This window comes from Pseudorasbora parva, chromosome 21 (assembly GCF_024679245.1).
Source record: "Pseudorasbora parva isolate DD20220531a chromosome 21, ASM2467924v1, whole genome shotgun sequence".
Taxonomy (NCBI): Eukaryota; Metazoa; Chordata; class Actinopteri; order Cypriniformes; family Gobionidae; genus Pseudorasbora; species Pseudorasbora parva.
The window spans coordinates 2,713,595-2,726,088 of record NC_090192.1 but is presented as its reverse complement, the minus strand read 5'-3'; the positions used below and the strand labels follow the sequence as shown (position 1 = coordinate 2,726,088).

General features: G+C 37.9%; 1 protein-coding gene across 1 annotated transcript; it reads left to right on the top strand.

Moving 5' to 3' along the window:
- Nucleotides 1–785: 785 nt before the first annotated feature.
- Nucleotides 786–10,066, top strand: LOC137056507 (5'(3')-deoxyribonucleotidase, mitochondrial-like). Its single transcript, XM_067430627.1, has 5 exons — nt 786–1,474; nt 6,080–6,180; nt 6,381–6,441; nt 8,330–8,444; nt 8,517–10,066. Exons 1-5 carry the CDS (start codon nt 1,217–1,219, stop codon nt 8,654–8,656), a joined length of 675 nt encoding a protein of 224 aa, XP_067286728.1. The 5' UTR covers nt 786–1,216; the 3' UTR covers nt 8,657–10,066.
- Nucleotides 10,067–12,494: the final 2,428 nt, after the last annotated feature.

The following is a 12,494-nucleotide window of genomic DNA, read 5'->3' as shown; positions in this document are numbered from 1 at the left end:
ATGTCGAAATCTTCATATTTTCCATAATTTTAGAGACAATTAAATTAAAGTCGAAAAAATTAAGAAAATAATTATTTAATAATTCATAATTATTTGCTTAGCTCGTGAGCTTACTGAGGAAATTTGGTCATGTATACCTTTGGATATGTGACATAATTTAAAATATTTAAATGGTAGTATACATACTTACGGCCATATGTACATTTTGTAGAGCGCGCGTTGAAAAGTTATGTCAGCCTTGTCTTTTGACAGCCGGGGGATTTGTGAAAAGTATTTATTTGAGACTAATAAGCCATGAAAAAGCAACTAGCTATGAGGAGAAAATTGTTATTTTTTTAATCTAGCTATGATTACAAAATTATGTTTTGAGCGATCTCATTCATGATCTCATTAAACATACTGGCTTTAATGAGTAAACGAACTACAATCCCATGAAGCTCTGAAAATGACAATGAAATAAAAACGGATTATATAGAAATGGATTCATAAAAAATATTTATTTGAATGTGTTGATTATGTTATTGAAGTAGTATAGTTTACGTTTATTACAAAATATACAACTATTTAAGCAGTTTCGGTGCTTCATGGTGACGTTTTATTTTTGCTGTATCTTGGGTAATGTAGTTTTTCAGCAGAAATCACCGTTAAACATTATTATTTAAAAAAAAAAAAAGTGGAAATAATGCGGGCTGACATGCACAATTAATTAACAACCTTGTAGCTCACAGTAGGTATTTCTAATAACGATTGATAACTTATAATTAAAAAAAATATTCCCCTATGGAAAAAATGAATGGGATTTTTACTTCCGGAACCCAGAAGCCTCGGTTTGTTTACTGACAGTGTAGCACAAAAATAGCCACTAGTTTTCAGCATGATTTTCAGGATGTAAAAAAAGTGTTTAGATTTAAACGACACACACAACTGTATCTAGCTTGATTTCGCGTTTGAATTTAACGGTAAACATTAACACAGTTGTAAACAAATGGGGGAGGTCAACACTGCATGCAATTCAATACCAGCGACCGCTGGAAAAACATGAGACCCTCTGACCCCGCAGAAACTAACAAAAGATTCCGCAACAAAGTCACAGAAACGCGCTCAAACAATAGAGAGCAAACAGAATGAGATGTGCTAGCAATCAGCATCACTACTAGGTTTCATGCACACCGCCAAGTGACTACGTTGGATTTGGACGGTTATTATTAAGAGGTTTATGATGACTTTATTTCCGAGGATCGTACGGTGGCTCGAGAAGGGCTCTCGCGTTCACTATCAAAGCAGTGTAAACATGTGTACGATTAATAGAAAATTGCGCGTTTTGGTGGACATGGACGGGGTCATCGCGGACTTCGAGGGAGGATTTCTGAAGAAGTTCAAGACGAAGTTTCCCAACGAGCCATTTATATCCTTAGAGGACAGAAGAGGATTCTGGGTGTCCTCTCAGTATGGAAACATAAGGAGTGACCTGTGTGTAAGTGTGACTGACATATGAAATAATAGTCAATTTGGTGAAATGGAACAGTTTATTAACCCTTAAAGGGATAGTTCACCCAAAAATGACAATTACCCCATGATTTACTCGCCCTCAAGTCATCGTATGACATTCTTCTTTCGTAGGAATACAATCAGTTATATTAAAGCTGCTGTCCGTAACTTGTTTTGTGTTCAAGATTTACAGAAATTATATAATGAGAATGTACAACATGAATCCATTTTCCAAACCGTGCCTTACCCTGAATCATTACTGTACACTTATAATAAGTATTTATATTCTGACTATTTCAGGCCAGACTGGTAGGTACCGCTGCGGAGGAGCACAGTCCCTGCGTGATCCGCCATAGACATAAACAGAGAGAAGTAGCTCCGGCTGCAATGTTCTTCCGCAAGATACATGCAGTTCTGTTTATTAACCACTAGGTGCAAAAAATTACGGACTGCGGCTTTAAAATATGCCACTGACATGGGTCTCGAGTCTGCGTTAGTGCGAAGTAAGGCGATATCAAGGTCCCGCCCAAACTCCCGCCTAATCAACAACTTTTTGTGAAATAAATGGTTATGAAAATATATATGAGTTAAATTTAAAGCGCCAATCTCCTCCGAAGTTCCCGAAAAATGTCTGTTAGTACCAAAGTGGCTACGTCGCTCAGAGGAGCTGTCAATCATAATGTAACACCCCCGTTTTCCCGTTTTTTATAGCATCAAATAACTAAATAAAACCAAACTTATTTAAAGAACGAACATTTGAACTAATATAAGCGTCATAAAAACTGCATAAAATAAAAAAATTGTAACACTTGTGTAGAACGCTCCGGTGAGAAAATACGCTAGTTCTCGCGAAAACCGAGTTTTGTTTTTCCCTATCCTCTGCGCTTCTGCGTACGTCACCGGAACTTACGCTACGGCTGCGTACAACTCTTATGAGCGCGTGTACCACAGTTAACAGAAATTAGAGATTGCAGTTGGTAAAGTTTTAAATATGGATAATTTTCTTACACAAACGCATCAGAAGGGCTTTATTAACCCCTAGAGCCATGTGGAGCAGTTATATGATGGATGGATGCATGTTTATGATGGATAGATGTGCTTTTATGACAGATAGATGCATGTTTATGATGGATGGATGCATGTTTATGATGGATAGATGTGCTTTTATGACAGATAGATACATGTTTATGATGGATGGATGCATGTTTATGATGGATAGATGTGCTTTTATGATGGATAGATGCATGTTTATGATGGATAGATGTGCTTTTATGATGGATAGATGTGCTTTTATGATGGATAGATGTGCTTTTATGATGGATAGATGCATGTTTATGATGGATGGATGCATGTTTATGATGGATAGATGTGCTTTTATGATGGATAGATGCATGTTTATGATGGATGGATGCATGTTTATGATGGATAGATGTGCTTTTATGACAGATAGATACATGTTTATGATGGATAGATGTGCTTTTATGATGGATAGATGCATGTTTATGATGGATAGATGCATGTTTATGATGGATAGATGCGCTTTTATGATGATAGATGCATGTTTATGATGGATAGATGTGCTTTTATGATGGATAGATGCATGTTTATGATGGATGGATGCATGTTTATGATGGATAGATGTGCTTTTATGACAGATAGATACATGTTTATGATGGATAGATGTGCTTTTATGATGGATAGATGCATGTTTATGATGGATAGATGCATGTTTATGATGGATAGATGCGCTTTTATGATGATAGATGCATGTTTATGATGGATAGATGTGCTTTTATGATGGATAGATGCATGTTTATGATGGATGGATGCATGTTTATGATGGATAGATGCATGTTTATGATGGATAGATGCATGTTTATGATGGATAGATGTGCTTTTATGATGGATAGATGTGCTTTTATGATGGATAGATGCATGTTTATGATGGATAGATGTGCTTTTATGATGGATAGATGCATGTTTATGATGGATGGATGCATGTTTATGATGGATAGATGCATGTTTATGATGGATAGATGCATGTTTATGATGGATAGATGCGCTTTTATGATGATAGATGCATGTTTATGATGGATAGATGTGCTTTTATGATGGATAGATGTGCTTTTATGATGATAGATGCATGTTTATGATGGATAGATGTGCTTTTATGATGATAGATGCATGTTTATGATGGATAGATGCGCTTTTATGATGATAGATGCATGTTTATGATGGATAGATGCGCTTTTATGATGATAGATGCATGTTTATGATGGATAGATGTGCTTTTATGATGATAGATGCATGTTTATGATGGATAGAGGCATGTTTATGATGGATAGATGTGCTTTTATGATGATAGATGCATGTTTATGATGGATAGATGCACTTTTATGATGGATAGATGTGCTTTTATGATGATAGATGCATGTTTATGATGGATAGATGCATGTTTATGATGGATAGATGCGCTTTTATGATGATAGATGCATGTTTATGATGGATAGATGCGCTTTTATGATGGATAGATGCATGTTTATGATGGATAGATGTGCTTTTATGATGATAGATGCATGTTTATGATGGATAGAGGCATGTTTATGATGGATAGATGCGCTTTTATGATGATAGATGCATGTTTATGATGGATAGATGTGCTTTTATGACAGATAGATACATGTTTATGATGGATAGATGTGCTTTTATGATGGATAGATGCATGTTTATGATGGATAGATGCATGTTTATGATGGATAGATGCGCTTTTATGATGATAGATGCATGTTTATGATGGATAGATGTGCTTTTATGATGGATAGATGCATGTTTATGATGGATAGATGCATGTTTATGATGGATAGATGCATGTTTATGATGGATAGATGTGCTTTTATGATGGATAGATGTGCTTTTATGATGGATAGATGCATGTTTATGATGGATAGATGTGCTTTTATGATGGATAGATGCATGTTTATGATGGATGGATGCATGTTTATGATGGATAGATGCATGTTTATGATGGATAGATGCATGTTTATGATGGATAGATGCGCTTTTATGATGATAGATGCATGTTTATGATGGATAGATGTGCTTTTATGATGGATAGATGTGCTTTTATGATGATAGATGCATGTTTATGATGGATAGATGTGCTTTTATGATGATAGATGCATGTTTATGATGGATAGATGCATGTTTATGATGGATAGATGCGCTTTTATGATGATAGATGCATGTTTATGATGGATAGATGCGCTTTTATGATGATAGATGCATGTTTATGATGGATAGATGTGCTTTTATGATGATAGATGCATGTTTATGATGGATAGAGGCATGTTTATGATGGATAGATGTGCTTTTATGATGATAGATGCATGTTTATGATGGATAGATGCACTTTTATGATGGATAGATGTGCTTTTATGATGATAGATGCATGTTTATGATGGATAGATGCATGTTTATGATGGATAGATGCGCTTTTATGATGATAGATGCATGTTTATGATGGATAGATGCGCTTTTATCATGGATAGATGCATGTTTATGATGGATAGATGTGCTTTTATGATGATAGATGCATGTTTATGATGGATAGAGGCATGTTTATGATGGATAGATGCGCTTTTATGATGATAGATGCATGTTTATGATGGATAGATGTGCTTTTATGATGATAGATGCATGTTTTTGATGGATAGATGCACTTTTATGATGGATAGATGCGCTTTTATGATGATAGATGCATGTTTATGATGGATAGATGCGCTTTTATGATGATAGATGCATGTTTATGATGGATAGATGTGCTTTTATGATGATAGATGCATGTTTATGATGGATAGATGCACTTTTATGATGGATAGATGCGCTTTTATGATGATAGATGCATGTTTATGATGGATAGATGTGCTTTTATGATGATAGATGCATGTTTATGATGGATAGATGCATGTTTATGATGGATAGATGCGCTTTTATGATGGATAGATGCATGTTTATGATGGACAGATGCATGTTTATGATGGATAGATGCACTTTTATGATGGATAGATGCGCTTTTATGATGATAGATGCATGTTTATGATGGATAGATGCGCTTTTATGATGATAGATGCATGTTTATGATGGATAGATGTGCTTTTATGATGATAGAGGCATGTTTATGATGGATAGATGTGCTTTTATGATGATAGATGCATGTTTATGATGGATAGATGCATGTTTATGATGGATAGATGCGCTTTTATGATGGATAGATGCATGTTTATGATGGAAAGATGCATGTTTATGATGGATAGATGCGCTTTTATGATGGATAGATGCATGTTTATCATGGATAGATGCGCTTTTATGATGATAGATGCATGTTTATGATGGATCTTCTATGGACTTCAAAACACAGCCATTATAAAGAGACATTTTTTAATATAACTCTGATTGTATTCGTCAAAGATATTGAACAAGATATATATTTTTGCATCAGGTTTATCAGGAATAGTCAGCTGCCACTCAAACATGTTAAAACATAACAATAAAAATGTATGTGACGTATGATCAAAGTTTGCACTGAATGCAGGACAAGGCTATCAGCATTTGGGAGTCAAAAAACTTCTTCATGGACCTGGAGCCTCTTCCTGGAGGTGTGGAGGCGGTGAAGGAGATGTCCAAGATGGAGAAGTAAGTTCAGCCAGAGGTTTGGCATCAGCCAGTGTCTGGGTTAATGTATGTCAATTATATTATAATTCACCCACCCTCCAGAAGAAATTGCATAACAGACAGATAAGCGCGGCTATAATAATCTCCCTTAAGTAAATGTTTGTCTGGATATTACTAGCTGTAAAAATGACTCTTGCTTAGTTTCTCTTTTCTTCTCCCAGTACAGATGTCTTCATTTGCACCAGTCCAATAAAGCATTACAGCTACTGCCCGTATGAAAAGGTGAGATTCTCTTAAACTGAGGTAGAGTTTGAGTTATAGATGCATGTCAGGTCTGATTGGTTTAGTCCAAAAGTCTGAGCCCAATCTTCAGGATCAGGGACAATCATTATTTGCTCACACTTTATCTAGCATATTTACAAGCACACCAAACCCCAACCCTGTGTATTGTTAAGTACATGTTGTTCATGCATATCACTCAGTTTGTATTGGTGTATTTTTGCACTGTAAAAAGGACACATTAAAATAATTAGAATTACATAATTACAAAAATTTGATATTTTTGCACAGTATGAAGTCAAAAAAGTAAGTGTGATAGCAAAAAACTATCATAATAAAAACAATTAAAAATGTTAAGTAGTCTTAGAATTTAGTAAAAAAATACTTTAACAAAACTGCTGCTGAAGTTCACTTGATCAATGCATCAATGTTCATTTGCCTATTTAATTAGTGAACTAAAATCAGAAAATGTCCCCTTTTTACATTAACTTTCCTTGAAATTTTGTTAAAATCCTACTGTCTGTTTATTTACAGGTTGATGCATGTATATATGCATATATTGCACATATTAGACTGAATAACACTGATGATCTCTTCATCACCTGTTAGTGGGTGGGATATATTAGGCAGCAAGTGAACATTTTGTCCTCAGAGTTGATGTGTGTGAAGCAGGAGAAATGGGCAAGCGTAAGGATTTGAGCGAGTTTGGCCAGATTGTGACGGCTAGACGACTGGGTCAGAGCATCTCCAAAACTGCAGCTCTTGTGGGCTGTTCCCGGTCTGCAGTGGTCAGTATCTATCAAAAGTGCTCCAAGGAAGGACCAGTGGAGAACCGGCCACAGGGTCATTGATGTACGTGGGGAGCGAAGGCTGGCCCGTGGGGTCCGATCAAACAGACGAGCTACTGGAGCTCAAACTGCTCCAGAAGTTAATGCTGGTTCTGATAGAAAGCTGTCAGAATACACAGAGCAGCTCAGTTTGAGGCGTATGGGGCGGCATAGCCGCTGACCAGTCAGGGTGACCTCTGACCCCTGACCCCGCCGAAAGCACCAACAGTGGCACGTGAGCATCAGAACTGGACCACGGAGCAATGGAAGAAGGTGGCCTGGTCTGAGGAATGATGTGTTCTTTTACATCACGTGGATGGCCGGGTGTGTGTGTGTGTGTGTGTGTGGCTTACCTGGGGAACACATGGCCCCAGGATGCACTATGGGAAGAAGGCGAGCCGGCGGAGGCAGTGTGATGCTTTGGCCAATGTTCTGCTGGGAAACCTTGGGTCCTCCATCCATGTGGATGTTACTTTGACACGCTCCACCTACCTAAGCATTGCTGAGACCATGTTCAGCCTTTGATGGAAACGGTATTCTGGTGGCTGTGGCTCTTCCAGCAGGATAATGCTCCTGACACAAAGCACAAATGCTTCAGGAATGGTTTGAGGAGCACAACAACCAGTTTGAGGTGTTGACTCGGCCTCCAAATTCCCCAGATCTCAATCCAATCGAGCATCTGTGGGATGAGCTGAACAAACAAGTCCGATCCATGGAGGCCCCACCTCACAACTTACAGGACTTAAAGGGTCTGCTGCTAACATCTTGTTGTCAGATACCACAGCACACCTTCAGGGGTCTAGAGGAGTCCATGCCTCGACGGGTCAGGACCAACACAATATTAGGTCCTAATGTTATGTGTGATCGATGTGTATATGCTCACAGCTTTTTATCTTCAAGATATTGTTAAATCAATCGATACATTTAAAAAAAACTATCCAAGATATAATATCCTGTTTTCAACAATAATGTGACTGACTCATTGTGTTGGACTAGAATCAGTATTTCTTTCCATTTTCGACCCGTTTCCATGGTTTCCTCTCATGACGTGTGTTTGTCCACAGTATGCATGGATAGAGAAACATCTGGGCCCCGAATTTCTGGAGCAGGTCATCCTGACAAGAGACAAGACCATAGTGACCGGAGACATCCTCATAGATGACAAACCTGATATCTTGGGTGAGTAAGAGCGGCCGCTCAGCTCCGTATCAGGTGTAAAGCTGAGCATGAGTGTGTGTTTTTCTGTTGAAGGCGTGGAGCCCAATCCCTCGTGGGAGCACGTCCTCTTCACCGCCTGCCACAACAAACACCTGCCAGAAAACCCGTCTCAGCGCCGCCTGCTGTCCTGGGCCGACGACTGGAGGGCCGTGCTGACCAGCAAACGCCACTGAAGATCACATCATGCTCTTATACGGCAGGGACACATGTGGAAGCCCGTTTCCGCCACTAAATAAAACAATTAAAAGAGTAATTGGGACTTTATATCATGCAATTGCATGATTAAAGTCATAATTCTGACCTTTTTTTTTATCACAATTGCATGATAAACACAATTACACAATTCTGTGATAAAAAAAAGTCAGAATTGTGACTTTAATCACGCAATTGTGAGAAAAAAAAGTCAGAATTGTGACTATATCACGCAATTGTGAGAAAAAAAGTTGGAATTGTGACTTTAATCATGCAATTGTGATTAAAAAAAGTCTGAATTGTGACTTTAATCATGCAATTGTGATTAAAAAAAGTCTGAATTGTGACTTTAATCATGCAATTGTGATTAAAAAAAGTCTGAATTGTGACTATCACGCAATTTCAATAGAAACAAGTCTGAATTGTGACTTTATATCGTGCAATTGTGATTAAAAAAAAGTCTGAATTGTGACTATCACACAATTTCGATAAAAAAAAGTCTGAATTCTGACAGTATATCGCACAATTGTGATAAAAAAAGTCTGAAATGTGACTTTAATCACGCAATTGTCAGCAAAAGTCAGAATTGTGACTTTATATCACGAAATTATGAGAAAAAGTCTGAATTGCGTGATATAAAGTCACAATTCTGACTTTCTCAGTCTGACTTGTAACTTTATATCACGCAATTGGGAGTTTATATCTCAGATTTCTGACTTTATATCATGGAATTATGAAAAAAAAAAGTCAGGATTGTGAGATAAAAAGTCGCAATTACTCTTTTAATTTTTTTATTTAGTGGCGGAAACGGGCTTCCATAGAAACATGCTTTGGTGGGTAAACAGCTCCTGCATCAGCCTTCATATTCAGTATTATTCTGTTGATTGACAGGAAACGAACTGTGATTTTTATGTAGAAGCGGATTTCGTTTTTCATGCCAGACTTTTAGCATGGTTTTATTTTTCATTACTCACCCGGAGAGGGCTGAGAAATTCATTGTTTACACCAAACATAAACTGCCTTTTTATAAAGGGGATTGATCTATAGGAGAATATTTCTGCTCCTGTCTAACCACACGCGCAAACACGAGATATTTCTCTCACACTTCTGATGGGAATATGCTAACACAAATGCATGTTTAATTTATTATGAAGTACAGTTTTAATTCAGGGAGAACACAATACTCGCCAGGTTTGTTTGTCATTATATGTCTTAGACTAGCTTGGGTGTGAGTGTTGAGGAGATGTGAATGCATGTTGAGTTCATGTACTGTGTTCCACACTTGACACTAGAGGTCCCTATGAGCACATGGGAAAGTGTTGCTTTTTAATTCCTGTCAATACTTTATTAGTTTGGAATGAATCTTTTTAATAAACTTTTTATGCATTTAAGGATGGGTGTTTGGTTTATTGCTTTAGCAAGTAATACAAAAAAATCTGCAGTTTTATTAAGCTCAATCAGGAGATAAAAAATGTTTTGATTTGCCAAGTGCATTACCTTTGGGTGTGATGGATGAGAATGAAATTCATAAACAAACATAAACTAAATGTTTGGGATCGGTAAGATTCATTAAATTGGCAGTAAAGATTTTTATTTTAAAAAATGCTGTTCTTTTGAGCTTTCAATTCATAAAATAATCCTGCAAAAATATAAATATATGACATTTTAAACTAAAGATTAAGTTTTCAACACGATAATACTCATAAATGTGTGTTGATCATCAGATCCTCATGTGAGAATGATTAGTGAAGGATCATGTGACACTGAAGACTGGAGTAATGATGATAAATTCAGCTTTGATCACAGGAATAAATCACACTTTACTATATATTCACATAGAGAACAGATTATTTAATTTGCAATAATTTGTACTGTATTTTTATTAAATCAATGTAGCATTGGTGAGCAGAAATCATTTTAATATGCTTATTTGCTGCTAAAGAAACTGATTATCAATGTGGAAAACAGTCGTGCTGCTTCATACTTGAAATATTTACAGATGTGTGCGACCACAACACTTACTTTCTCAATAACAATGACCATGATTTAAAGGATTAATTCACTTTAAAATGAAAATTAGCCCATGATCTACTCTCCCTCAAGCAATCCTAGGTGTATATGACATTCTTCTTTCAGACGAATACAATCGGAGTTATATTAAAAAATATCCAGATGCTTCCAAGCCCTATATTGGCTGACGGGGTCCATGGAGTTTGAAGCTCATAAAAGTGCATCTATCCATCATAAAAGTGCCCCACACTGCTCCAGAGGTTAATAAAGGCGTTCTGATGGATATTTTTCTCATACAAACCAATCGATTCGCTTCAGAAGGCCTTTATTGATCCCTGGAGCCATATGGATTATGTTTATTATGGGTGGATGCACTTTTTTGGCCTTCAAACTCAATGGACACTGTCACGGCCATTATAAAGCTTGGAAGTCTCTCCAGACTGGACTATTGTAATGCTCTTCTGGCTGGGCTTCCAGCATGCACTATCAAACCCGTGCAGCTGATCCAGAATGCAGCGGCGAGAGTGGTCTTTAATGAGCCTTAGAGAGCTCATGTTACGCCTCTCTTCATCAGACTGCACTGGTTGCCAATGGCTGCTCGCATCAAATTCAAGGCACTAGTTCTCGCTAGAGTGCGGATCGGGCCGCATTTTTCTGTTTGAGCCCGACCTGCGTCCGACAGAGCAGTAACCGAACCCGACCCGAGCCCGACAGGCATTCAAATATTTATGTCCGAGCCCGACAGTTAAAATCAATTGTTTCCCCTCATATACTAATGACACGTACGTTTGTTTGTGTGGAAAGCCCGCTTTTATTAAGCAACTGTAGGAAGGCATTCTGAAATGTTTAACGTTACAGACGAGCGCATCAGCGCGCACACGGGGCATCAAACGTTACACAGAGCACAATAAAATAGCCAACTGAAATTAAATGAACAAAGGTCTGCTAAAAATGTCCCAAGCTAACAGAACAAAACATTAATGTAACACAATTGACATGCTTATTGAAATGAAAGTCATCTTACCAATTTTCTCAAACTGTATGGTTCCTAAACTGCAACATGGGATCTATTTACAAAATCTATCCATCAAAGTTTAGGCTAATCGATTTTATGCAGAAAAAGGATTGCATCAACTGTGGATGGCTTCAAGGCTGTCCTCCTGCCAGCAGCGCTGAAGTTGCGCTCACTGGAATGACAGGGATGCAGCCGGCAATATGCACGCACGTGTTGCGCGTTGTTGCGACATAAACAAATTTCCGCATGCAGGAAGACGGATGTTAGGGTAATATTTTACATGTATTTTAATCACAAAAACAAACCATTGCATCCACTTTAACAGGCCCATTGGCTACTTGCATAATAAGCAGTTTTAAATTTAAATGGTTCAATGCCTTATCGCGCTGACGTGACCGAACCCGAGCGTCATTTCTAAATATCTGTCCGAACCCGGCCCGACCCGTCGGGTACCGTCGGAACCCGTCGGGCTCGGGTCGGGTATCCATCCTCTAGTTCTCGCCTACAAAACAACCACTGGCTCTGCACCAATATACCTAAACTCGCTTGCTCAGACTTACCACCTCCAGAAGCTTGCGTTCTGCGAGTGAGCGACGCCTCGTGGTTCCATCCCAAAGAGGCATGAAATCGCTCTCACGGACATTTTCCTGGACCGTTCCCACCTGGTGGAATGACCTGCCGATCTCAATTCGTGCTGCCGAGTCTGTAGCCATTTTTAAAAAAACATCTTAAGACACATCTCTTCCAATTGCACCTGACGTATAAAGAATAGCACCTAACTATCCATTAAATTT